This window comes from Manacus vitellinus, unplaced genomic scaffold (genome assembly GCF_001715985.3).
Source record: "Manacus vitellinus isolate BGI_N305 unplaced genomic scaffold, ASM171598v3 scaffold_4_pilon, whole genome shotgun sequence".
Classification (NCBI taxonomy): domain Eukaryota; kingdom Metazoa; phylum Chordata; class Aves; order Passeriformes; family Pipridae; genus Manacus; species Manacus vitellinus.
In genome coordinates, this window is record NW_021940604.1 from 1,870,679 (window position 1) to 1,896,206 (window position 25,528).

Here is a 25,528-nt window from a genome sequence, read left to right on the forward strand (position 1 = left end):
AAATAAAAAAATATATGGTAAAATGAATATATTTACTTCATCTTGTTTTTCGGTAAATGAAATAATAAATTATATGTTATGTGCATATTTGAAAAATATGGGTGTATTTAAAAATGTGTTCCTCTAAAGGCTTTTTAAAAATCTTTCAAGGGAAGCATCTAATCTGTTCTCAAAACTAGAGGAAATATTTTTGCTCTCTACTCAGCTATTTGATTATGCAGTAGGAGTAGTCTGTGACATAGTAGTTTCCTGAATTTTGTGCATGGCAGTAGGGGGGGAAATGGCTAAAATGTCTTGAATAAATGTGTGATACTACTTAAAAGATGTTAGGTCTTTGAAACTTTTCAGGCTTCTCCAAGGCAGTCATATTACTCTATTTCTTCCTGATTCTGCTAGACTGTTTTATATTATGGATGAATGGGACTGTTGGCAAATCTGACTGCAGTTCAGTAGAAGAAAAGTAATTCTAAAGTTGTACAAAGTTTTAAAAAATCTCATTTTGCCAAGCAGTTGCAAAGATTGGTAATAAGCAATATGGAATGAAAGGTTTGGAGAAGATGTCTGACTTAAAACAAGAGTTTGAAGACTATAACTTAAGTTTTGAAACTCACACTCAAGCTGTATGTTGCATGGAGAGCTGGTTTTCATTATTTTTACTCTATCTCTGCTTAATGATATCTCATTGAACTTTGGGCAGGTTTTGCAACCTTACAATAATATCTTTTAGTATATTATCTTGGCTTGATCCTAAATGCCTCTGCTTTATTCCAGGGAGCCTTTCATCATTCTCTCAGGAGGCTTGTCGTATGACACTGTAGGAAGAAGACCCTGTTTAACAGTTATGCATGGAAAAAGTACTGCTGTGCTAGAAATGGATTATTCTATTGTTGATTTCCTAACCCTCTGTGAAACACCATATCCTAATGGTAGGCTCAAGATTTTTCTCAGTACCTTGATTTCCTATCTCTGGAGTTTTATCCCATGAGAATATTCTTGACTATTTCCTTTCTGTTTTGTTTCTGGGGATTGGACTTCAGAAGCAACATCTGTTATCCCTATTTATCTGAAGTATGGTTTACTTCCCAAAGCATCTTAGTAGCATAGTTTATTATAAAGCCTGTTTTGCTACTAGAAGGAAGCAAGTTATGCAGTACATATTTTTTTTTCTTTTTAATCCCAAAAGCATGTGCAGATAAAAAGTAGCATTACAACTTAAAGCTGTAGTTACTGCAGCAAATGTGTTCACCAGTACATATTTGGGTGGAAAGATAGTATGTACTCAATGCTAAATCATGAAGAGCATTTGTGTGTTATTTTTACTTTTAGTGACTTTGTTCATTTCAATACTTACATGAAGTTCATCACTAACCTATAATCTCTTTTCTACAGCAGGTGATTTTTTTTATCATAGTTTAGCTAGTTGTCCCAGATGAATAGCATTACGTTGCTGATGACTACAGTGTTTTTAACTGTCAGCTTCTATCAGAGTATATAAAACTGCTTAGCTTGGAATTTGAGGTCTGCCTGAAAGAGGGGAATATGCACTTCACCGACTGCTTAAAGTTTCTTACTTTACTGTCAAGTCAGCTGTCTTTTAATCCATTTTGTAAGTGCTTAAAACTTAAACCCCACTGAATATGAGGCAAAGAGTTTGGGGGTGGAAGGATGTTACTGTTGAGAAATTTGGCTCTATCATATAACCTGCTTATACAAGTTATTCTGCATGTTCCTTTTTCTGTTATTTGAGCTGTTGAAAATATTGAATTAATGGAAGAGCAATTAACTTGGAATATTCAGGAGGGTGAGTGTATAAAATATCTTCAAAAACTGTAGTGATCTAAGTGGCTTTTTCTAATTTTAACTGCTATAGTGCAAAGACTGATTACATTATTGAGGCTATACATGCATGAGCTCCATTTACCAGTAAGTAACTTTTTCTTCTTTTGTTTTCAGACTTTCAGGAACCATATGCTGTAGTTGTTCTCCTAGAAAAGGACTTAGTACTGATTGACCTTGCACAAAATGGGTAAGAATCTTGTGTAGTAATGGTTGGCTGTGGTGATCAGCCTGTTATTCTGCTCTATAGCTTTAATCTAGCATAATAACTCCCTGTCCAGAGCATAAAATTTTGAATATTAAATATAAAATTTCATCAACTGAACTGAGAATTTTAATATATCAACTTTTCACAGCTTAATATGTAGTAGATGAGTAGAATATCATGTGACTTTTTCCAGGCTTGATTGACTAACAGAAATTACTCATAGATCACTGCTGCTTTTTAAGTATCACAGTTTATTTTGAAGTTGGTTCCTTAGTGCTGTGAGGGGGAGCTTGCAGTTTTGGGGAAGGGAGCAGAGAGAAGAACTGATCAGATAAGCCAGGTAATTTTGGCTGTTGTCATCGCTTAAATATTTGCAGATATTATTGCCAAATAAATTGCTATCGGTATTGCTTAAAGAAACTCAATACTGATGCAATAACTATCATATACATAAAATTTGAATGATAACATCTACTCCCTGGTTTACAGCTGTGGTAAGAAGTTGCTTAAGAGTAGTATCCTATTACACTTTTCACAAATAATACTTGCCTAGCACATTTTGAGTCTCTTGTTTCTTTGTCTCTTGACAGTCCATACAGTCTTAATAGGTGGTGATTAAAAGTTCAGGCTACTACAAAAATTTTAAGAAGGGTTTTAAAATTAGTATAGGCAGCAACAACTAACCATTAAGGGATTAGGAGCAGAGGGACTCGATAAGATGTTGGTAGTGTTTCTGATTAAAAATCTCCAATGGTCAATGAAAAAACATCCTTGTGAAGAATATCCTTGTAGGGCAAAACTAAACCCTGTAAATATTTATCCTTAAAGTCAAGTGTGTGATCTAAGGTGATACCTTAGATAATAAAGACTGTATGGAATTCAGAAGAAGATCAGGTTTTATCCTAATATCTCTCCAGGTACTGAGCAATCTCATTTAGCTTTTCCCAGTGTTACAGCCATAAGCTGTATCCAGAACTTGTTTCTGATATACCAATAGCATTAAGCTTCCAAAATTCATATTTAATTCACAATGCCTGAAATTTGAAATTATGGTAAGGCTTATTCTATTTCATGCTAAAAAAATCTTTAGCAGTTGTGTTTTTAGAAGACTTATAATGGTCTTTGTTATGATTGACTTGCAAAGTATTAATTGTTTGACGCCTAAAAAGGCAAAAAAAATAATGCCAAAATAAATCTACACACTTCCTTTTACCAAATCCAAATATGGATTTTTCATATTTTGTTAAAGTGAAACCTAGTCTTCATTCAGTTTTAAAAGATTGTTGTAGACTTTCCAGATAGCTATGTATAAGATTCTTGGTATGCAGTAAGTTTTCATCTGTTCTTGCCAGTTTTTCCTTTAGATGGCTTGAGAAGCTGTGTCTCTTTTCACCTCTCAAAAAAAGGGGGATAAAAAGGGGGAAAAAACATACACATAGCATGCATTTCTCTCGAGATAAATGTTCTTTGAACACAGATATATTTACCTCTATTAGTATTATTGACTTTTTTCCTCATAAAGGCTCTGTCACTTTTCTGATGGAGATGGTGGGGGGAAGCATAAGTGTTTATATTCTTCTAATTGGTAACTGAATGTTGCTATCTGTAGCTTTCAGAAAGTGATCTTGGAGTTGCAAGTAGACTTTGAAAAGCGCTGGACAGCTTTCTGTCTCACAATGGTTTACTAATACAAAGCGAGACAGGACTCTTCCTGTCTTTTACCACAGAAGAATAGACTGAAGACTTAGAAATAAATTCATATCTCCGCATTACTACAATTAGGACTTGGTAACTTAATTTTTTCCACAGACCTAAATTAGTAAGCTTTTAAAAATATAAAGCTATAAGGAATAGTGCTGTTCTAGAAATACTCTATAAACAGTACAAACTTCCAATTCCATCTATCTTTATAGTGTATTAGATGAACAGTAAAGTTGCATATTTGTTCATAATCTAATTTGATATGCATTTATTTTTCTCTGTACAAAAAGAATGCCAACCTAGTCTTCAGTACTTTACTTGTGTTCTGCATTTTAAAAAAAGGTTTTTCCTAGGTTAACAGTCTTCTCCTTTCTTCCATTGAAGGTATCCTATATTTGAGAATCCCTATCCTTTGACTATACATGAATCTCCAGTTACCTGTTGTGAATATTTTGCTGATTGTCCTGTGGACCTCATACCTGCACTCTATTCAGTTGGTGCTCGTCAGAAACGTCAAGGTTACAGTAAGAAGGTACAACATCTACTACATACATATGTGGTTTAAAATACTGAAAATCAGCAGGTCTAAATAACGATTGGCCATACTAAGACCAGAGCTCCATCTGACTCATCCTGTCACGTGTCAAGCCTTATAATCATGTTTTCCTGATGTGCTCCCATCAATTGCCATATCACTGGAAGCTAAAGGAATTCCTGGAACAGGGGTTGTGTTTATAGCCCTTGTTGATTTTTTTTTTTTTGTTTGTTTGTTTGTTTCCCCTCACCCCCTGCAGTGGATATGTCTAATTTTTTTGAAGTCATGTGAAATACTGGATTCTGCAGTATCTGCAGTAATTTCAATGGCTTAACTTTGCACTGTATGATATTTTCTTCCTCAGTGTTTTTGTTAATCTTCCAGGAATGGCCTATCAGTGGAGGCAACTGGGGTTTGATCACTCAGAGCTATCCAGAGATAATTATTACAGGGTAAGTGATCCCATAGTGTACTAATAATTTTCTTAGCTGATTAAGTAAAATTGAGACTATTTTATTCATCTTTAGAACATTGTTTTTTATGAGTGGTTTGAATGATTATGAAATAAGTTCACCAAACAAGTCCTTGGCATAATGTCCTTGAGGCATTACTGAGAAAGTAAGGGGCAGAATGTGGAAGGGAAGGTAGTGAGTGTTTTCAGAGATTACTATTATGATGCGGTATTGTGATTATGTGTGTTTCTTATCTAAGTATCCTGGATCAAACTTATCGTATATTCTTTAATTCTTGGAAAATATTGAGTACTGTTTTAAAGCATCGGAAGTCCATTAAGTAATTATTGAGTTCAGTTCTAAAGGGAAGCCAATTTTTTATTTCAGAAAGGACAATCAAATACTTTTGAGCTTGACCCTTCTAATACTACTGTAAGGAACAATTTAATAAGCAACATTTGATTTATTACTGGGCAGTGCGTCATTGAAATTGAGAGCACTAAATTTTAGAACAACCCATTAGCCCTAACGAGGATTACTGTCACTTTATCCTACATCTTGGAGAGAATTTGAGAGACAGTCCTGAAAAAATATAGTCATCTGATTCTTCATTTCAAGGCTAAATAAACAAATGAGGTAACTCATTTGCAGTGGGATACTGTATCTTTAGGTGTCTTCTTTACAAGTGTTGCTCCTAATATAGGGCATATTTTAATAAGCTGCACATGGTAAGGTATGCCTCAGTATTTAAAATGGTAAATTAGTATTAGTACAGTGGAGTCATCAGGGAGTTAGCCTCCAGATGTTTTTCTAATCCCTTCCATCCAAAGTCATTGGAGCACATGTTGGTAAAATGTCAGCTTCCAATAAATTGTGAAAATAAAGTGTCACGAAGAGTACTAATAAAAATAGAATGTTAACAGTATACTTTCCAATCAGTAACAAAGAGGTCTAGCACTCCAACTAACCATTTTACTGTCTTATTAATTTTTTAATATTTCACAGGCATGCTGATGGGTCAATCAAGTTTTGGGATGCCTCAGCAAGTAAGTGTTTTCAGTAGAGATTTTTTTCCTGTGCAGTAGGAGTTTTCTAAACTGATTTCTTTATTGGAATGTAATTGCAAACTAGTCATTGTCATTATTTCTTGCCTTCTGTAGAGTCAGTAACTTCACAGAAAATTTTTATTTAAAATTAAGTATAATTGACGTTATTTCTTAGGTGCTTCACTGTTTCTTACCACCTCAGAGTAAATGCATTGGTAGTCCAAGGGCCAGTTAATATAGAAGAATTCTAAAATTTTTTAGAAACACCTTAAACTTTATTTTTGAGCATGAAGATGCATGACAGGGAAATGCATTCCTTTTTAATACAATTGATTTTCAGTAAGTTATTTCTGTCTTTTTGGACAGGAGAGAGGCATGTGTTCAAGACATCAGCTCTCCATAAATTACAGTATCTAAAAATGAGAATTGGAACCAGTAGAAATTTGTGCTACTAAAATGATTTATGCATTTGTGAAGAAAGGCAGGAGAAGAGTAAAATAAAGAAACTTTTCTTTGGAACACTGAACAGGCCTGAAGAGTCTGATACTATTTTACATTTCTCATCTTCAGTCAAAGGGTCAATTGCATCTGATGGCCTACACAGCTCACAGTGAGAAATGCAGTAAGAATTCAAAGTAGAAATGACTGCATAGAGTTAGATGTTTTAGTTAATCTAGTTCTGACTAACCTTACTCTTGGTACTTAAAAGTTGTTTAAAGCGATCTTGGAATCGTCATTAGTTGTCTTTGAAAACCTGTGGAAAACTGATGAGATTCCAAAATGCTAGGGCGTGTGTGGTTGTGGGAGGGAACAGATGCAATGTATATGTTAAAAAACTGGGAGGAGGACTATTTGGAGTGTAATAGATCTTTAATTTCAGTTTGGGGTGGGAGTAGAACCTGGGAGAGAGAGGAGAAGGAGGTTAGCCAGAACCAAGTGATTCTGTGTGCTTAAAAGATCTATTCAGCATAGATTTGTCAAAGGAGATTCTCTTAAAGACACTTAGTTTCTTTCTAAAACAGATACATAAACCTGTTAAGCGAGAAATTGCAAGTATCCTCTATTGATTTTAAGTCTCTCTAATAGGACAGTCTTACAGGTGAACTAGGGAAATGTGATTCAAGTAAAACCACTGAAATATGGAAGAGGAGAAAGGATGCTATAATTTAAGTTTTCCTAATGTTCTGATTAGTATTTATAGCAGTGACTTGGGCCATTGACTAAAGGATATGCCTGTGAAGTTTGAAAACAGCATGAAGGTATTTGAAAGAAAACTTAATACAGAATTAAAATTACAGTTGAAAAGGATACTATTCAAGAGGTAGCTATATCAAAGACAATTTACTTGACTATAGTATGAATGATGTACACTTAGTACTTAGTTTCTGGGGAAAAAAATTGGACATCTCATGAATTGCAGTCTGTGTTGCATAGAAAAAAATAATCACTGCTATAAGGAAGTGGGTATGTCTGTAAAACCAACATGGAGTAACTCACTATTTAAAACTGTGGAAAGGCATCACTAGAAGAGTTCTAGGAAACCTGTTATCAACAAAAAGTGGACTGATCAGAGGGCAGCACTTTTGAATGATCAGACAAAATAATATGTAAATTGGAGGAATTGGGGCTGTTACGTATGAGAGCACAGGTGAGAGGCCATGGATTTGAAATACTGTGGAAAGAAAGAAGAGGAGCTTTACTTCCTCTACCATAGACACAACTAAGTTGTAGATATGGCATATGTAACAAGATGATGTTGTAACGAGATCCTGAGGTACAGTAAAGCCTTGAGAAGCTGTGAAGGCTTAGTTTATAACTGTAGCTTAGTATATATTTCTCAGGATAAGTGTTGGGGTATTTCTTTTATACTAACTGATACTATATTGATCAAGTGGTGCACTGTGTGGACAGAGGCAACACAGATATTCATTGCTTCTACTCTGCCCTCTTTTGCTGAACATAATATCTTTCTCTATGAAGACAAGTTAATAAATTAAAAATTGAGAAGAAAAAAAATCTGTTCTGATCAAAACTAATTTTTCTCTTTTACTTTGTTCCTAGTAACGCTGCAAGTACTCTATAAGTTAAAAACAGCCAAAGTATTTGAAAAATCACGGAATAAAGATGACAGGCCAAACACAGACATAGTAGATGAAGATCCATATGCTATTCAGATCATCTCGTGGTGTCCAGAAAGTAGAATGCTGTGCATAGCTGGAGTTTCTGCACATGTCATTATTTACAGGTTCAGCAAGCAGGAAGTGACAACAGAAGTCATTCCGGTAATTAGTTATGACCATTTTTGAATTTTGTAAGATTTAGCTATAAGAAGACTCTTCTAGCAATTTACTGCTTTGTTATCTTTTATTTTATTAGTGAAACGGACAAAAACAGTTGTCTCAAAACGAAGAGATGTGGTTTTTTGGAGGAAAAATGATTACTTTTGTTGAATTTTGTAATTAAATATTGCACACCAAGATAGTGGTTTTCAGTGAATGAGATGTGGAGTTGAAGAATTTCAAAGCTTTTAGGGAGTAGATTCCTTTTTCCTTGATTTCTAATAATTATCATCTGTCGTGTTAAAACTGCAGTGTGCAGAGCTAGAAGAGTACAAGTGAGCCAAACATTCCCCAGAATCTGTTAAGGACTTTGGTGTGTTGCTATTTTATTCTATGTAAGATACAATGATTCTATTACAAGAGTTTGAGAAGTCCTTTGTTAAATCAAACACACACATACAAGTTTATGTATTTGAATGTATGGGCTAGAAGCTCATATTTAATTATAAAATATTGTATGTTATAAGTAAAATGTTAATTGTAATGTAGTTGGTTTTTCCTCCCACCTCCTGCCCGCAACACACACACACACAACATAAACCCTGTCCCCTTCCTATTCTGCTCCCTTTGAATAAGTCTTAGTTTAAAGACCTGAGGCACAGGGGTTTTTTTCTTCACCCTTCATGGGGTGTTTACTTGTGTACAAGTACATTCCCTTCTGAGGAAATAGTTTTTTCTAAACAATTTTTCTGAATCAGTCCCTGGCAAATTATTATTCAGTACCAGGAAAGTTTTAAAAATACTATATATTCTTTGTTTCAGTCCATGAATTAAGTTCTACTTTGCAGACGATGAGAATAAAACAGTGGAAAAGTTTCTTTTCACTGCACTGCAATTAATACTAATATTGTTACTGATCCAGCAGAAGAAAATCTGAAGTCATGATGAACTTGCAGTTCTTTAAAATGTATGAGCTAGTTGAGCACATCCAATATTGAACCAAGTCCCATGTGTACAGTGTTGCATCAGTATAAAGGGTAGCTGTCTATGTGCCTTTAGCTCTCGGTTTTACTATTCCAGAATTACATAAACCAAGTCATCTTCATAACTGAGAATGTATGTCAGCAGAATGATAATTAAATGGGTTTTCTAACCAGTATTTAATTTCTTTCATTATTAAGATGCAAACTTTTAAAAAATGGGAAATATATCAGACTTTCAAGTTTCAGTAATCTTCAGATATTCAGTCTGTAGTAGTTACTAAGACTCTATTTCTAAAGACTACATAGGTATTTAGGTTGCACTGTTTATTAACCTAGTGTTGTCTTTTAAAAGATGAAAAAGACCTGGATGTCACTTATCACTACAATCTTCTGTTGCACTTCATTTATTTTGTATCCAGTTTTTTTGAAAGGCAGACTTTACTGATTTTTTTTTTTTTATTTTAATTCACAGATGCTGGAAGTACGTCTGCTCTATGAAATAAATGATATTGAAACTCCAGATGGTGAGCAGGTACCACCTTCATCAACTCCAGGCGCAGGTTCTAATCCTCAATCCATTGTTCCCCAGTCTCACCCATCTACTAGTAGCAGTTCATCTGATGGACTTCGTGATAATGTCCCGTGTTTAAAGTAAGTATATTCTGTTACACTGTCATTGAGGGTGAGACTTTATGAAAATATGTCATTAGAATATATGTACTTTGATATTATTACAGATATGTAATTACTGGTGAGAATGTTTTATTTTATAGAGCAACATTTTCCAAATATATGAAAGTTGAGCTCCGTTTTAAGAAACGAATATTGCTATCTCAATTTCTTTAAACTTCATAAGCTGATTTGGTAAAAATTTGAAAATCCTTATGTTATGATTTAGGAAAATTTGGCACAGATGTTAGTATAGTTATACGTGATAACTCTTTAGAGCAAACATTTTTTAATAGCAACAATTTAATCACTTTGTCTCATTGTCCATTGAAATGAATAGGAAACTTGATGTTCTGTGGCTGAATACATTTCATCTGTTGGTTTTCCAGAGCCTTAGGTTTTAGAGCCAAATCAAAAGTGGTGAAAATTCTTACAAATAGCTAGCTGATGAGTGGTAACTCTTTAGGCTTATAAATATACATCTTTTTTGAAAACTCTCTAAGAGAACTACTTGATATTTTGAAAACGGAATTAAATAAACGTCCCATTGTCAAAGATCTTCACTTTGCATGATGCCTCATAGTGCTTGCAATATAGGTCTTTGACCACTTTTTTGGTTTTTTTAAATTGGGAATTTTTCCTATAAGCTTCTTTGTGTGAGCTTCTACTCATTTGAGAAATGAAAATTAAAAGAAGGCAATCTTTTTCTACTCTTCTACAAGAGTGTATTATGAGACCTCTTGGCCATCACTTTTTCTAGCAGAATGTATATATCTTACAGATATAAAGTTAAGTATGTACTTTTTGTTTTCTGAAGTTTTAAGGTCCCAGCTTGGATTTTAATTCTTTCAGTGTGTCTATCTAGAAAATAACTAATTCTGATGCGGTTACTTTATCCGAGTGAGGATTTTCAATTGTATTGATTTTGCCGAGTTGCAGTGGTGTATTTCTAAAGAAAATGTTATACCTTGCTCTGAAGATGGGAAAAATGAAGTATTTGTGATCACCGTTCTATTAGTTTTCAATTAGGCAGTGAATCAAAGGGGCCCCTAAAAACATGAATTAACAATTTCAATGTGGATTTTTCTTCTGATTGCTTTTATGTGATTTTGATCATATTTTTTATGATTTCCCGACTTTCTGAAGTCCAGTGTGGTGTAGAAATTAATGAACTCTGAGCCCCTAAGTTAAAAATGGAGACTATGGAGGGGAATAAAAAGACACCATGTTTTGTTTATTTTGCAGAGTTAAAAATTCTCCTCTCAAGCAGTCTCCAGGCTACCAAACTGAGCTAGTTATCCAGCTAGTGTGGGTGAGTGGAGAACCTCCTCAACAGATAACCAGCTTAGCAGTCAACTCAGCATATGGCCTGTAAGTATATTCTACGCAGTTTTTTCATTATGCTGTCAAAGGGGTTTAAAATTATCCATTAAAACTCAGTCTCTATGTGTGTTCACATGAGCTACACGGCAAGACAGAGAGGTGATCAGCCTCTTGTGCTTAGGAGATAATTCCTGTTGGGTCATGGCAGATCCTGATTATGCTAGCAGCAGAAACAAATCATCATCACTCTTTCTCAGCTGCCAGTGTACAGCCGAGAATAAGTGTCATTTAAGGCTCTGTCAGATAGGTTGGCAAGTACAATGACAATGATCTGTTCTACTCAGTGCCATGTTTTTACAAGAGAACACTTAAGTAATACTGCACTCTAAAATAGTAATTTATAGATATATTCGATCTAGGATAATTCTTAAAAAGTAGGAAGTCTTCAAATGCTGAACAGTAAAAAATCTTTATGTGAAAATTTACCAACATTTAATTAGCACTGTCTTTCCTTCCACTTGTCTTTTTCCAGAGTAGTTTTTGGAAACTGTAATGGTATTGCCATGGTTGATTACCTCCAGAAGACAGTGCTCTTGAATCTAGGCACTATTGAACTGTATGGCTCCAATGATCCTTATCGCAGGGAGCCACGATCTCCCCGAAAAACTCGGCAACCGTCTGGAGGTGAGCAACCCAAAACATGTTTTAAACTCAGAAGAAAGGTACAGCTGGTCATCTAGTCTTACAAATATACTTTTTTATACTGCAGTTACATTCTTTCTCCTTGATCTGTTCCTAATAGCACTATTTCAGGTTTGTTAAATCATGTTTCCTTAAAAATTGTTGCTGAGTGGAATCTAGTGATACTTGATATCATTACTTTTTTTTTCAATGTAATGTTTGTTTTAAGAAAACATAAACTGGAAAATACTATGTGTAAGTAGATATAAGTATGTACAGTGGATTTATGCAGTTTATAAGAATTTAACTTAATAACACAGCATGAGGAAGTACCTGATATTTCTGATAAAGCTAGTATCCGTTTCATATGCTTGTATAAACCCATTAATGTTTGCCAATAACCAGTGCGTTTGCTGGGAGCTTTAACTTCCTGTTTTAAACTTTGAATAGGAATGTTCCTGATAAGCTAAAGCATGTTTTGTTGTTTATGCTGTTATGTTATGCTTGAGAGGAAGCCAAATAAACTTCCACATATAAACTCATAAAATAATCTTTGAGAAAAAAAAAAAGTACTTTGAATTAAAAATATGCTGAAGAGTGTTCTTTTTCAGCTGAGCAGGAAAGTGGTTTTTCAGTCAAAATGCCAAGTTTTTTGAAACCTAAATTTTCTTCTCCCTGATATGTCATGGATACTCCTAATTTATTTTAGGAAAACAACTGAAGACAGAACGATAAACAGTGTAATTGCTGCCCCAAATGATTCTTTTTTTGATGGGAAATCAACTGTTCTTCATGCACTAGTGTTGATTTCTTTGACAGATCCAGAACAAAGTCCTGTTAAATTCTTCAGATTATATGATATTCAACTGGAAATGTCTAGGATGTATTTCAGCAAATGTCGGTTTGAAAAAGATCCAGTTAACACTAGTCAGCTTATTTCAGCTCAGGAAACTTATCTAAAAATCATTAATATAGAACAGAATGTATGCAGTTTGTATCCTGTCAGAAAAAATATTTTCTTCTATGAAATGAAAAAACAAGTTATTTTGAGAAAAAGAAATTACTAGTTAACTGTGTTAACTTGTCTTGGGAGTAAAGGGCTTAAATTCTGCTTCACGCACTTAGATTATAAACTGCCTTTTGGAGTGCTAAACATAACTTGCCTTTGTTTTCTTAGCATTCGTTATTTTAATGTATTGGATCCACATAACTGTTTCAACTGTCTCTAAGATATTCACGATTAAAGTCCTTTTTGTTCATGAAGCTGTTACATGAAGTCGTATTTTTTTCATCTTAACTTTTAATACTAACAATCTGCATGGCAAAAGCATTTTAAAAACCTGGTTGTACAAGTTATTTGGCTGGCTTTTCTGTCTCAAATGTACTGTTAGTGTCTCCGTCTTTCCTTTTCTCATTGCTTCATAAAGGTATGCTGACTGTGGCTTCTTGCATGTGCGGCCTTTCTAACTTATATTCAGAGTCTGTGAAAAAACTTCGCACCTCTTATATAAGTAAGTCATCTCATGGCATTCAAATATTTTTGAACATCTGAATTTGATTTTTTTTATTTGTTCACTCACCATAAGTATTTTTCTTAGTCCATTTAAAGTAATTGTTTTCCTTTTGGAAACTGATTTTAATTCATCACGCATCTATTGTATTTCTTGTTCATGATATCTTTAAAAGAAACTTGAAGAAAAAGGCAACCATAATAGTCTCTGTATTTTGTATTTTTAAAGAAATAAATATCAAAATCAAAAGGAGATTCTACCTTTAAAGTTACTGATGTTTACAGACCTAAGATCTTAGGAATTTAGTGTTCTTTTACTATAAGCTTCCCTTGCTTGGTTCCCTTTCTGGCAGAAAAAGTTTCATAACTCTAGTTAGACTATTAGTAGTAGTGATAATAATAAACATTGTGATAAACAGTGATTTTTCTACTAAAAAAGAAAATTTACTTCTACAAAGATGTTTTTTATAAGGATTAAGAGTGGAGGTGTTTGTGTGTTGCACAATACTGCACAGAACCTTCCAAGCAGTTTTGAAGTTCAGGTGTCTATGTAAGGGAGGTAGCCCATCAGAACTATGATTTACCTGAGAGATTCTCTGACTTACAACATCAATTACAACATCTAAGAAATTGGAGAATGTAAAGCTTATTTTTTTAAAGCATAACACTGTTCCTTTCCATAGGATGTCAGTTTTTTCCAGCCCTTGGCAGAGGTAGGTAATCTCACCCCATTTTTTAATGGAGTAGAATAAAACTAAGCTACAGGAAGACTGAACTGGAGTTTAAAAAACAAACAAAAAACCAAAAGAAAAACAAATAAAAAACACTTGATACTGTAATCCAATTCATAGTTCTGCCATTTTTTCCCTGAACAAGAAAAAAGAAATACATCTCAGAGAGTAGTCTTAATAGCAAAAACCTGCTTTCTCTATAGTCTTCAATCCTCTGCTGCCAAGGCAGAAAGGGAACTAGGCATAAAAGAAATGCCTTCACCTTAAGATGATACAGAACTGAAAAACAGAATCTGGCACTGATTGATTATTGTTTTGAAGAAGAGCAAAAGATGATTAGAAATCCCAAAACTAGTTTTTGAAACCAAATATTGTAAAACTGAATTCTGTTGGACTATTTTATTTAGGAATAGGTTAAAAAAGTTTTGTACAAAAGAGTTAATTTCTTAATCATGTAGTTCTCTTTCTGTTTACCATCCTGACAGTATCTTGGTTAGCTGGAGCTACATTCATTTTAAAAACTGAAAATAATTTCTCCTTCATTTAAAATTTCTCATTATTTGTAGTTCTTTCAATATATGTGTTGCCCAGACTTCAATAATTTAAATAATAAAGTATTATTACTGTGTAATTTTCCACAAATAATAAGTCTTAATATTTAAGCACTACCCTTTGATATATTTATGGGATTGGAACTGTATGAGATAGTCAGAACACTTTTGGATTTTGCATTCTCCCTTTCTTGGACATTAGTATCTGCATTTTCAAAAATGCAAGGAACTTATGCTTCCTCGGTTTTATTTTGAAAGATATGCCTTCATTGTATTTTTTATCTTGAAAACATTTATATTTTAATATTTCAAAATTAATTTTTCTGTGAATAAGACATTTTCACACTTTTGCAACTCTAATAATCTTCAGGGAGTATTAGTACTTAATATCTAAATTCTTTGAGAAAAAGTGCTTAGGTAAGTAATGTCATGTAGTAGTTTTAGAAAATTCCTGTATTTAACTGTATTTAAGAAAAAAAAATCATACTAGCCTATATATATGCATTCAGACAAGTTCTTAATTAGTTATATTAAATTCACATTCAGACAGCATGCAACAGAGCAGAATATATTGTACATAGTATCACAAAATTGGCTGAACTGAAAAATTGTTTCCATATGAGGGCAGGGAGGGGAGTAGGAAAACATTATTCTCTATTACTCAACCACTTCAAAAGAATGAAGGAAGGATTGGTCCTTTCTCATTAAAAACCCCAATATTCTGTATGTTTCAGCATAGAATGTCAATTCAGTAGATCATCAATATCTGCTAACATATTTACAATTTTGTAAATGGCATGTCCTTCATCAACCAATTGAAAGTTTACAAAGGTGTTTTTTAAAGAAATTCATACAGTAAGAGTTACGTATCTTCTAAAATATGAATGGAAATGCAAGATTTTTCCCTTCGCTTATGTTGCAAGAATATGATGTATGTTTCTGTCATCTTATTTTTTCTACTCAGAAAAGAAATTCAGATTCCCGTCTTAAAGCAGCATCTAATTAGAGACAAGGCTCTCTACACTAGCTAGACTGTAAACTGTCATTTCAGGCTAGCTCTACAGATACAAGCTCCCAGTTGGGATCGTGTTTTGGAATTTATCAGTGATTCATACCAGGTATACTACTCACATGTTTTGGGTGGAAATTTATAGTTTGTGAAGCATGCAGTATATGTGTTTTGTTAAGGCCTGCTAGACAGTGTCATCAGGTGCTTGTCAAGCTTAAAAACAAAATCAACTTTTGCCTTCAGACTGTAATAGTAAGGGAGGGGTGGAAATCAGCTTTGGCCACGTGCCAAAAGACATGAAATGTGTAAGTAAAAGCTTTACAGTGTGATGAAAATTCTGTATATTCTATACACAGTGGGGGCTTACACCAAGACCTTTGCTTGTACTGTTTGCTAAATATGACAGGAGCCATCAAGTCAATACTGATACCAAACGATGAGACAAGTCATAAGTTCATGAAGAAACACTAAAACTTAGACAGCTGTTATTTTTCCTTCTTAGTTACTTAAGTTCATATAGGACACCAATTTTACCTCTTTTGCAAATAACTGTTGCAGAGGATTGCAAGATTTTATGTGACTTTTTGATTAGTCCAGTATAAAACAACTCTATAAGTTAGCATTTCTTAGTTCTACCAGAGACATTTTAGGTTTCTAACAAAATTGAAGCAGTTCTTGCATGCACGTGACTTTTCATAATTTTTATTATTCATCAAAAAGCCTTCTTTTGCATGTGAGCTACGAGATATTCAGAACTGGAATTGAGGCAAACTGGAAGAAAATACATGCCTAGAACTCTTCTGGGGTTGCTCGGTCATGCTGTTTCCCCTATCCCCTTTCATGGCCTATTTGAATTTTAACTTAAATGTCACAAGACCAACATCAGCTGTAACTGACATCAGCCAAGGCAAGAACTGTATCAGAAAGTTTGATTATTGGGTTTGGGGAGCTTTTTGACTCTGTTTTTCAACTTAATTGGTTTTAGTTCTAACTTTTACATCTTCATATCAATCTAGTTTTAGTTGTAATTTTTAATTAGACCTATTTCCAGTCCAGTTGTAGGTTCTTCAGGTACGTCTGTCTAAAGCTTATGCAAAAAACTGACAGGGAGGTTTTTAATGCAGCATGGTAATGTTTATGTCTTTGACATTTGATTTTATTTTTTTTTCCAATTTGGAGGGTTTTTAAATTTCTTGCTTCTGGAGTTCAGAGAGATTAAAATAAACTAAAAGCTTATTAGAAAGTCACTTGTGTATACCTTAATGTCATAGGAAGTTACAGTCTTTGCAGTTCTAAAATGGAAACTCTTGGATCAATTTGCTTTGGTAATTTATAGCAATTTGCATGTGTACTGTAAGCCCAAAACCAGAGAACTTTTCCAGAAGAGCTGCGTTGCTGCCAGAGGTTCTGTCAGGGTACCTGGGGATTTAAGATGAACAGCAATAGAGACTGTCATGCCAGTTTCTTCTTGTTGGTCATAGACAGACCCTCCTAGTTCACAGCTTAACTCAGATCATTCTTGTTACTCTCTGTTTAGTTTAAGTACTAATATAGTCATAGGTAAAATTACTTTTCATCTCTTCCTGTTCCTTTTCTAGATGGTTATGATTAGATTTCCAAGGTTTACATGCCATAATGATTGCCATAATGCACGCTTACACTTACTGTTCATTAAGATGTATATTAATCAAATTATAGCCTCAAGACTTCTTACAAAGAAATCAAGTATGCATATGTATAACTTCATTCTTGGCTAAAGACTATTCCTGTCAATTCATGAGTTTTCATAAGAGAAACAGTGCAAGTAGTTAAACTCTTCCTTTGAAGGTAAAGAATTGATATTTACAGAAAAGAGAAAATTGAGTTCCTAAACTGTATGTTTGGATTTGTTTGGTTTGGCTTGGCTTCTGAAGGAGCAACTACTTCTAAGAGCACAGTACGGGTTTATCCTCCTAGGAATGTTACTATCTAAAACTTGTATTGCTTGTTGTGAGAGCAACATCAGGATTTTTGAAAAATCTTTTTATATAATCCTGTCTAGTTCAAGACATTTAGACTCCCATGCCTATTTAAAACTTTGGTGCTTTCAGAGGTCACATCATATTTAGAGAATATGTACCAATAATATCCCATAGTATTCATTGATTTACTGACAGATAAATAACAAAATAAATTGCTTTTTTCTTTCTCCTGTGTAGTGGAAAGACATAGCTTTCACCTGGAATTTTGCTTGACTTTTTAAAATTGAAATTGGTTCCAGGACTCTCAAGTGTAGGGTTAATGAAGCCTTAAGGTCATTTGACAACAATTCTAGTGATTGAGTTTTGAGGTTTAAGCTGTACATGCTCTTAGTAATATTAAAAAAGACTATTTAGGATAAATGAAACTGTTAATGCAACATACTTTCAGTGTGTTCCAGATTGATATGGTATTTCAGGAGAACCTTTTTCCCTTAAAACTATTAAATTCTCGTTTAGTGTTTGGAAATTTTAAAACTTTGATAGAATAGAGCTGTTCTTATGTTTTCTATTTCTTCACAGATGCACTTGTGAATGTGTAGTGTACAGCTGTATAGACAGGCTTTCCATGTGATGCCTTTGTTGTCTTAGCCCTTACCATTACACTTCTCAAACTTTTTGACTACTGGGAACATTTGTGTGCATGCAAAAACCTTTAAATTTAACAAATATTTCTTAACTATTACTGTTCAGTATTCCATGCTTTCTTGCCTTAGTATCATGTCATGAAATTTCTGTAGGAAAACTTCATGATATAAACCTGAAGACGCATTAATAACCTTAAAATATCGATAAAATTCACTTTTCTTAATTGTTGACAACCTGGACAGCAATTTCATGTCAAAAAGAAAAATAGAAAAATTCCTTGTGTACTTCTAATTTGTGCTATGGAATAATACTTGGAGGCTTATGAGGCAACTTACATCTTTGGCATCTGATTGTGGACTACTAGACTTTATTTCCTTCACTGGAATGAAAGGAATTAGTTAACATGTTAACATACTGCAATTATTCCAATTGATCAAATTTGATGATGTAAAAATTCTGTTGAAATTCCTCCATTCTAGGAAGAATGCCTTTGTAAACACCCTAAGATCTGAATTCTGTAATGACATCAATAAGGAGTTTTTCTGGAAAATGAACTTGGCAATGCAAATTGACAAATATAAAGCATATCACAGTATCAGCGGGAAAGTAGTTTGAAAAAAGGCACTGTAGTTTCACATATGTGTTTGTAATCTTCAAGATCCTCTTTAATCTGATTTTTCTTTTGCATTTAAATTTTTAATATAACTGATTTTTTCAAAACAAATTTTGCTTGTACTCAATATATATCTATAGTGTGTAAATAATTAACTATTCTGATAAGTCTGTCTTGCTGAATATATGGTGGTTTTCAGTGAAATTTAGTGAGAGTGTATTTTGTTAGTGACTCTACAGTCACTCTGGGTAGTGTCAAAAATAATATGTAACAGAAATTCTGTCACAACTGGCTTGTTTGTATCTAATAAAAATTGAAGTTCCTAACTGCAGTGGAAGTAAGAATAAAATAGCAACTGTGTTTATAATACTCTGGCTTTGTGTTTCAGCAGGTCTTTGTGATATTAATGAAGGTACAGTGGTGCCAGAAGACCGGTGCAAGTCGCCGACATCAGGTAATCATAACTTTCTCTGATCTTCAGCTTCTTATTTTCCTATGCATTAAGTCAACATTTACTAGTTAAGTAATTATATAAAACCTGTTGTCCTCCCACAAACTCTTTGAGCTGTCATAAATTTTGCTGTGTTGCACAACTGCGTTTTTAAAACAAGGCTGATATAAGAGATGCAGTAGGAATATGTCATAAAGATGAGTGGCATCTTTAAGTGGCAAATTACTATTTTTCTTTGGAATCAGAGGTCTTCAAAAACCAGCATCCTAAACAAGGAGTTGTTTGATTTTTTTCAATTGCAACTGCTGTATGTGAACATTTAAAATTATATTTTAAAGATTTAACATCTTATTTCATATTGGCTAGTTGAGGCTATAGCCATGTTAATTCTTAATAGTGTATGTAGTATTAGAGGTGTATATTTTTTGTAGTAGCCAAAAATTGTCACTTATCTTCACTTCTTACTCTGAGAACTTTTAAAGATGTCATTTTGTTTCATTCAAAACTACTCAAAGTTAGAGTAAAGGACTAAACTTCAGGTTTAAATCAAGTATGTAAAGTAGTATGTGCAATGTAGTGCAAAATGCTAATCAAGATAGGAATCTAAAGATAGATTCCTTTTCTATTGTAGCCTGTATCTTTCAAAGCCAAGTTGAAAGCATTATAAAACAAAATATTATGTTTGTAGCTCTAGAAGAAAGTTTAACAAATTTTAATTTCTGATTTGACAACTGCTGTGTTTTGATGTTAATTTTAAATTGTGCAAAACTCACCTCTAGATCAATCAATGTCATTTTTGCTAGCTCTTTCTAAAAGTAAATTGAATTTATTTATAATTAAAGCAAAAACTGGATGGGAACTTTAATTAAAAATCTTAACTGAAGATGTGATTTCATGACAAACATCTGTAATGCTGAGTACTGGCATGCTGAAGTTGTTAATTTCAGCATCATTTATAGTGAAAACATTCTTTTGTGGTGTTTAGAATAAAGTGCATCTTTCCTATTTAGTGTTTGAATATGAAGACTGATGTCTGTGAACAGTTTGCTGTGCAGTGCTGCAGTTGCAATAAATCCCTTTGTCTGTCAAGGTTGAGGATAGTTATCAATCTCACTAAGGTGTTTGAATTTGACCAATTTAAAAAGTCCAGGCTAAGTGTGGTTTCTGGTAGACTACTATAAAATGTGTGCAATGAACAACTAATGAGTTGTAAACCCTAATGTGTATCCTCTTTTCCCCTTGCTCCAGCATCACCCAAATATCAGCCCCAACTACTCCCAACTCATACTGCTTAAATGTAACACCCTGTGTAGTATGAATTAGAGAGTTTCTTTCATAAGTTGGAATTCAAGTAGAGTAAACCTTGATTCACCATTTCCACTAACAATGAAGGCAAGTCCAAAGATGAAAATCAAGGAAACCCCTAAATTTAACAATTTGCTTCCCTTCCTCTGTTTACCCCCTCCCTCCTGTCTGAGTTCTGTGAGCTGTAGTAGGTTAAAAATTAATTAAATTTGAATGTTTCTTTAAGAGGATCAAATAAGGAGACAGCTTAGAATAGGTGAATTCAAATGTCCTGAAAGGACACAGAATCAGAGGGAAATTTCCAATCCTCTAGAAGTAAAAATGAGTCTCCAGTTTGGGTTGACTTTCTGAGAACACTGTTTTGAACTTAGTTCATTTTAGAATAAAACCTGGAAGTTTGGAGAGCTGAGTATTCTGTGAAAAGATATGTAATTTATGATGTGTACATGCACAATACTGTGGATAAGTCTAAAGTACCAAAACCAGCAAATGATGGAGGACAAATGGAACTGTTGCATTCTCATGCAAAATATAATCTTGAAGTAGTGAGGCTGGACTGTGCCTTGCTTCCCTTGATTCTGTCCTCTACTCCCAGCTCTCAGTGAATGAGATTAAGGTCATGGTAGGCTTCTCAATTTTTCCTTTGAAAAAAACTTGGAGGCGCCTCTTAACAGGGAAATAATTTGAAGTTTGTGAAGGGAGAAGAACTGCAATTCCTTAGGTTTGGTTTAAGTTTTATATCTTTTCTGGACAAGAGCACAAGACAAACTTTAAAATTCCATCTAATTTTCAGAGGTAAGAGAGGACATTTTTGAGATATTTGCTGCAAAGGGTTGGTGAGCTTGTGAAGGAGGATGGAGGCAAGATTTAAGTAAATTTTTTCCAATCTAGAGGCTCTCTAGTTAAGAGGAAAATACAGAAGCACAAAATGTTTGCATGTTCCTAGCTTTAAGACTGGAGGATGGGGTTGGCAATTGAGTCCCTTATTGGCTTTGATTGTTACAATGGGATCTATGAAAGAGACTAGTCTCTGTTTGGACCGAGGTCTAAATTTGCTCAAATGATCTAAATCTTCCACCTTTCAATGTCCAGGTAAAGAGAAGTGGAAGCTAACTTCCATTAGACTTCCTCCAGTGGGTAGCTATATAGTTGAGAGGACTGTGAAAGGGACTACCTGCCTATGCAACTTAGGACAATATCCTACAGTTTCAGTAACACAGAATTGTAGAAATACTGTGAAAACGTCTCCCACTTTTTCTATAAATGTCAAGCAGTAATAGGCCGAGACTCTGGGGGTGTTTATCTGACCTGTAAAACATTATATAGCGTTGTAATCTGACAAGATTTTGTCTTCAGGAGTGCCAAAATGCTTGTGTTTTGTTCTTCTTTTACACTTCAGCAGCATAAAATCCAATGAAATTTGAATGGTTTTAGTTAAACAATGTTTTACTTTCCTGACAATATTTTAATTTCATGACAGCAGTAAACCTGAAGCTGTGATCTGTAGCCACCACCAGTATTTCAGGGTTAGGGATACAGAAAAATCCCAGGTGGTAGCATTGGCTCAGAGTTGTCTGCAGAATAGTTGAAGAACTGTGGTCCAACAGTGACTTTACTGCATTGAAAAAAGACAAAGAAACAGCTGTATAGAACTTGAGTTTATTGTTACATCAGTGTTTTGTGAATCATAATTTAGGTTAATCATTGTGTCTGGAGGAATGATTAGTACATCTATTTAGTTATTCAATATAAACATTTAATCAATGAGGGAAATACTTCTATCAATAAACTTGCTGCAATGTGCAGCATTGTACCTTGCATTATAATTTCTGTGATTAATCCTGATATGGCAGAATTCTTGTCATACCAAATTAATTTGTACTTTATTATATCTAGTACAGCTACAGAGAAGACCAGTATCAGTATTTGATATTTTAGTAACTCTTTTTATCTTCATTAAACTCAAAGCTTGTATTCATACATTGATTTTGTGTCGTATATCCACTTCAATCATGACAAATGTATATCCATTTCATTCTGTCTCCACTTGTAGGTTCTGGTTCACCAAACAATTCTGATGATGAACAAAAAATGAATAATTTTATAGAAAAGGGTACAGTATTTTTCTTTTCTCTAGTCTTGTTTTTTCTTCAGTTCACCTTTTGATATACTTAGATTGATTTTTTTTTATTAAAATATTATTTACAGTGAAGACCAAAAGCAGAAAGTTTTCCAAGATGGTAACCAATGACATAGGTAGGAACTAGAAAAATTCTGCTCTTTCTAATCTAGCGCCTTACTCTATGCAAAACTAACCCAGCAGCAAAAAAAAAAAAAAAAAGGCAAAATAACAGTCAAATTTCAGTGCATTAAGTTATTTATTTTTTTATTTTTCATTCTTTATGCTAAGTGGTAATTTCTATGGGCTGCTTCTGTACTAAATACACTGGGCACAATAATTTTTAAAAGAATCAATGGTATTGGTGGTTGAAATTCTCTGATTTTACAGTTGCACTTCTCTATTTTTCCGGATGGGTGAAATTCTAATACATAGTAAGAGTTCAGTCTATGCAAGTCACAACATTATTCCACTGCTTTTGCGAGAATCTTTGAGAACATGTGGCTGATATAATTTCTTTTTTATATGTTGTATTCATAGCCATATGGTCAGATTTCTATATGGCTATGGTCAAGAAAGATGTAGTTCTGTGGTTTCAGTTATTCATCTGGAAGAGGACTTGTTCATATATATAAGTATACCCCATAACTGTTCCAGACCTCCATTTACTTTTCTGCATCCAAAAGCGACACAATACCCTCCCTACCAGCTCTAGACTTGTGTCTTAACAATTTGGCAACAAAATTGCCTTGGGATATGTTGTTTGCAGGTAGATTGAACGCTTTTATGATTGGCATGGAAATAACTCTGCTTCTGACAGCTGGGTCATTAAATAAATGAAGGTGAGAGCTGTATGATTTAATTTTGGGAAAGGGACTCTTCTGCCTTAACTGGGATATGGTTACTTTCATTGCAAAATCACTTTGTTAATGGTTCATTTTGTTTTCATTTAGCAAATTAGTATATCATTGTAGGATAATTTCATTTTATCTCTTCAGTCAGTTTAGGTTGAAATGACTTTAGATAGTAAAACTGTTTGCTAAACTGCTATTTCATAGGTTGGGTAGAAGCATAGAGTAAGACTAGGAAGGAAGAGATTTATTTTCCTACAGTCTCCTTTGGATTATTCTGTTTGGCAATTTAACTTCTGTCCTAAATCATTAACCCCCTTCATTGCAATTCAGTAATTAAGACAAAGAATCATTCAAAATTCAGTGAGACAAATATGAGTATGATGAAGTGGTCCTTGGAATCCGAGGTACAGAATGAGGAAGAGCAGGAATATGCCCTTTGTACAGTACCATATTGAGCCCTTCTTGGAGCGATACCAGAAATGGTAGGAAAGATGAGTTCTGAGGCAGCAGAAGCCTGAATATAATTTCAGAAAGCAAATGGCTGTCAATAATATATTATGTGACTTTGTAATTAAAAAAAAATTATTATCTTTTACATGACCCTTAATATGCTTCTCTAGAGGAAATTTAGGGTAACTAGAACCTAATGTTCAAGTCTTCTAATGAGAAAAACAATACTTGTGCATGTTATATCAATGTCTGTTGACGTAATGTTTCCCTTTTGTCTCTTCTGAACGTAAGACACCGTCTCATGCAAAACACATGGAAAGTTTGTCTGTGACCTCTTTTTTCACTTCTTTTCAAAGAGTTATGTTAGAGCATTAATAAAATATGCTAATGACAATTCTATGGAGCTATTTACATCTGTTTCAGCTTGAAGCCTTTCAACTGAAAACATTGTGAATGTTTTTCTCAGCTAAAGAAAGAAAAGCATTTATTTACAAGTAATGCATTCTTCATGCTCTAAGTTATAGTATGATTTCTGTAACTTGCAGAGTTTATTTGAACTTTAAAGATAATTATTTCTTTTACATTCTCTTCGTTTTGAGTGGTTTGGTACTGTGTACTGAATGTGGATGTTTCACTGCCATGTTTACTATAGCTTATCTGGCATGTTTACTCTAGTTCTTTCTGAACTTACATTCTAGGCTCTTTCACACAAATAAAACACCTCTTCTGTGTTAATAGTTGCATGGTTTTGCATTTCATTGTTTTAAACTGAATTGCCAACCAAATGTGAATGGACAATGAGTTTTGTAAAATGTGTCACTGTCATTAACATTACCGTGTTGTATGAAACGAATTGCTTACCATCAACTGTGTTCTCACGGAAGAATTTGATGTATATAGCATGGTCATAGCTCTCTGCTCTGGCAATTAGTGCAATCAGTTCAAGTTCCTTCTGTTCTTTGTCAATATGTGAAATACAACCTGATAAATGTGTTGCAAAATAGAATAAGAATCGTTTACATTGATAACTTCAGTTGCTGTTAATATCACTCCTGTGTTTGTCACATGGGAACAGGGAGCGAGGGAATGCTGCTAGCAAAGTGTGAAGTAAATTCATTTCAGTGATAGGGCTGTAAAGTGGTAACGTAACACAGTTAGAAATATGAGACATCGTAATTTCTACAGATTTCTATAATTAGTGTTAGTACGAAACAAGGAGTCTCCGATTTGTTAGAGGATCAGCACCCACATAAAATGAAACAATAAGCTAAGTAAAACAATATGCAAATGCTTCCTGTACCAACATTCTGATCAGTTGGTCTGTTTTATTTGTTGAGTTTTTTTAAACTCAATTGTGAATGCTCTGTGCTAAGGAATGGATAGCAATTCAAGTTAAGACCTATTGTGAATATGTTGCTTCTGTCTTGTGTTTGCCTTTTATTTGCAGAGATGAACTTTGAATAAGTTATAGTTATCTTGGAAATACTGAGATAGTTGATATAACTATTTCTAGAAATTCTAGAAAGTACTGTGGCCATTATTGAAAGCAACCCATTCTTTTAGGAATGTCAAATATTTGAAAGTATAAATAGTATACTCTACAGTGTTTGTAGAGG

At 33.9% G+C, this 25,528-nt stretch overlaps 1 protein-coding gene across 1 annotated transcript in view; it reads left to right on the plus strand.

Annotated features, from left to right (window-relative positions):
- STXBP5 (syntaxin binding protein 5) overlaps positions 1 to 25,528 on the plus strand; it is a 105,231-nt gene that overhangs the window by 59,766 nt on the left and 19,937 nt on the right. Inside the window, exons 11-23 of the mRNA XM_018078057.2 lie at positions 772 to 926; positions 1,954 to 2,026; positions 4,130 to 4,277; positions 4,665 to 4,732; positions 5,738 to 5,778; positions 7,840 to 8,060; positions 9,513 to 9,691; positions 10,955 to 11,080; positions 11,565 to 11,716; positions 13,141 to 13,224; positions 19,125 to 19,187; positions 22,543 to 22,602; positions 22,698 to 22,745. Of these exons, the coding sequence (XP_017933546.2) occupies positions 772 to 926; positions 1,954 to 2,026; positions 4,130 to 4,277; positions 4,665 to 4,732; positions 5,738 to 5,778; positions 7,840 to 8,060; positions 9,513 to 9,691; positions 10,955 to 11,080; positions 11,565 to 11,716; positions 13,141 to 13,224; positions 19,125 to 19,187; positions 22,543 to 22,602; positions 22,698 to 22,745 (1,418 nt within the window). The remainder of the gene's footprint in view (positions 1 to 771; positions 927 to 1,953; positions 2,027 to 4,129; positions 4,278 to 4,664; positions 4,733 to 5,737; positions 5,779 to 7,839; positions 8,061 to 9,512; positions 9,692 to 10,954; positions 11,081 to 11,564; positions 11,717 to 13,140; positions 13,225 to 19,124; positions 19,188 to 22,542; positions 22,603 to 22,697; positions 22,746 to 25,528) is intronic.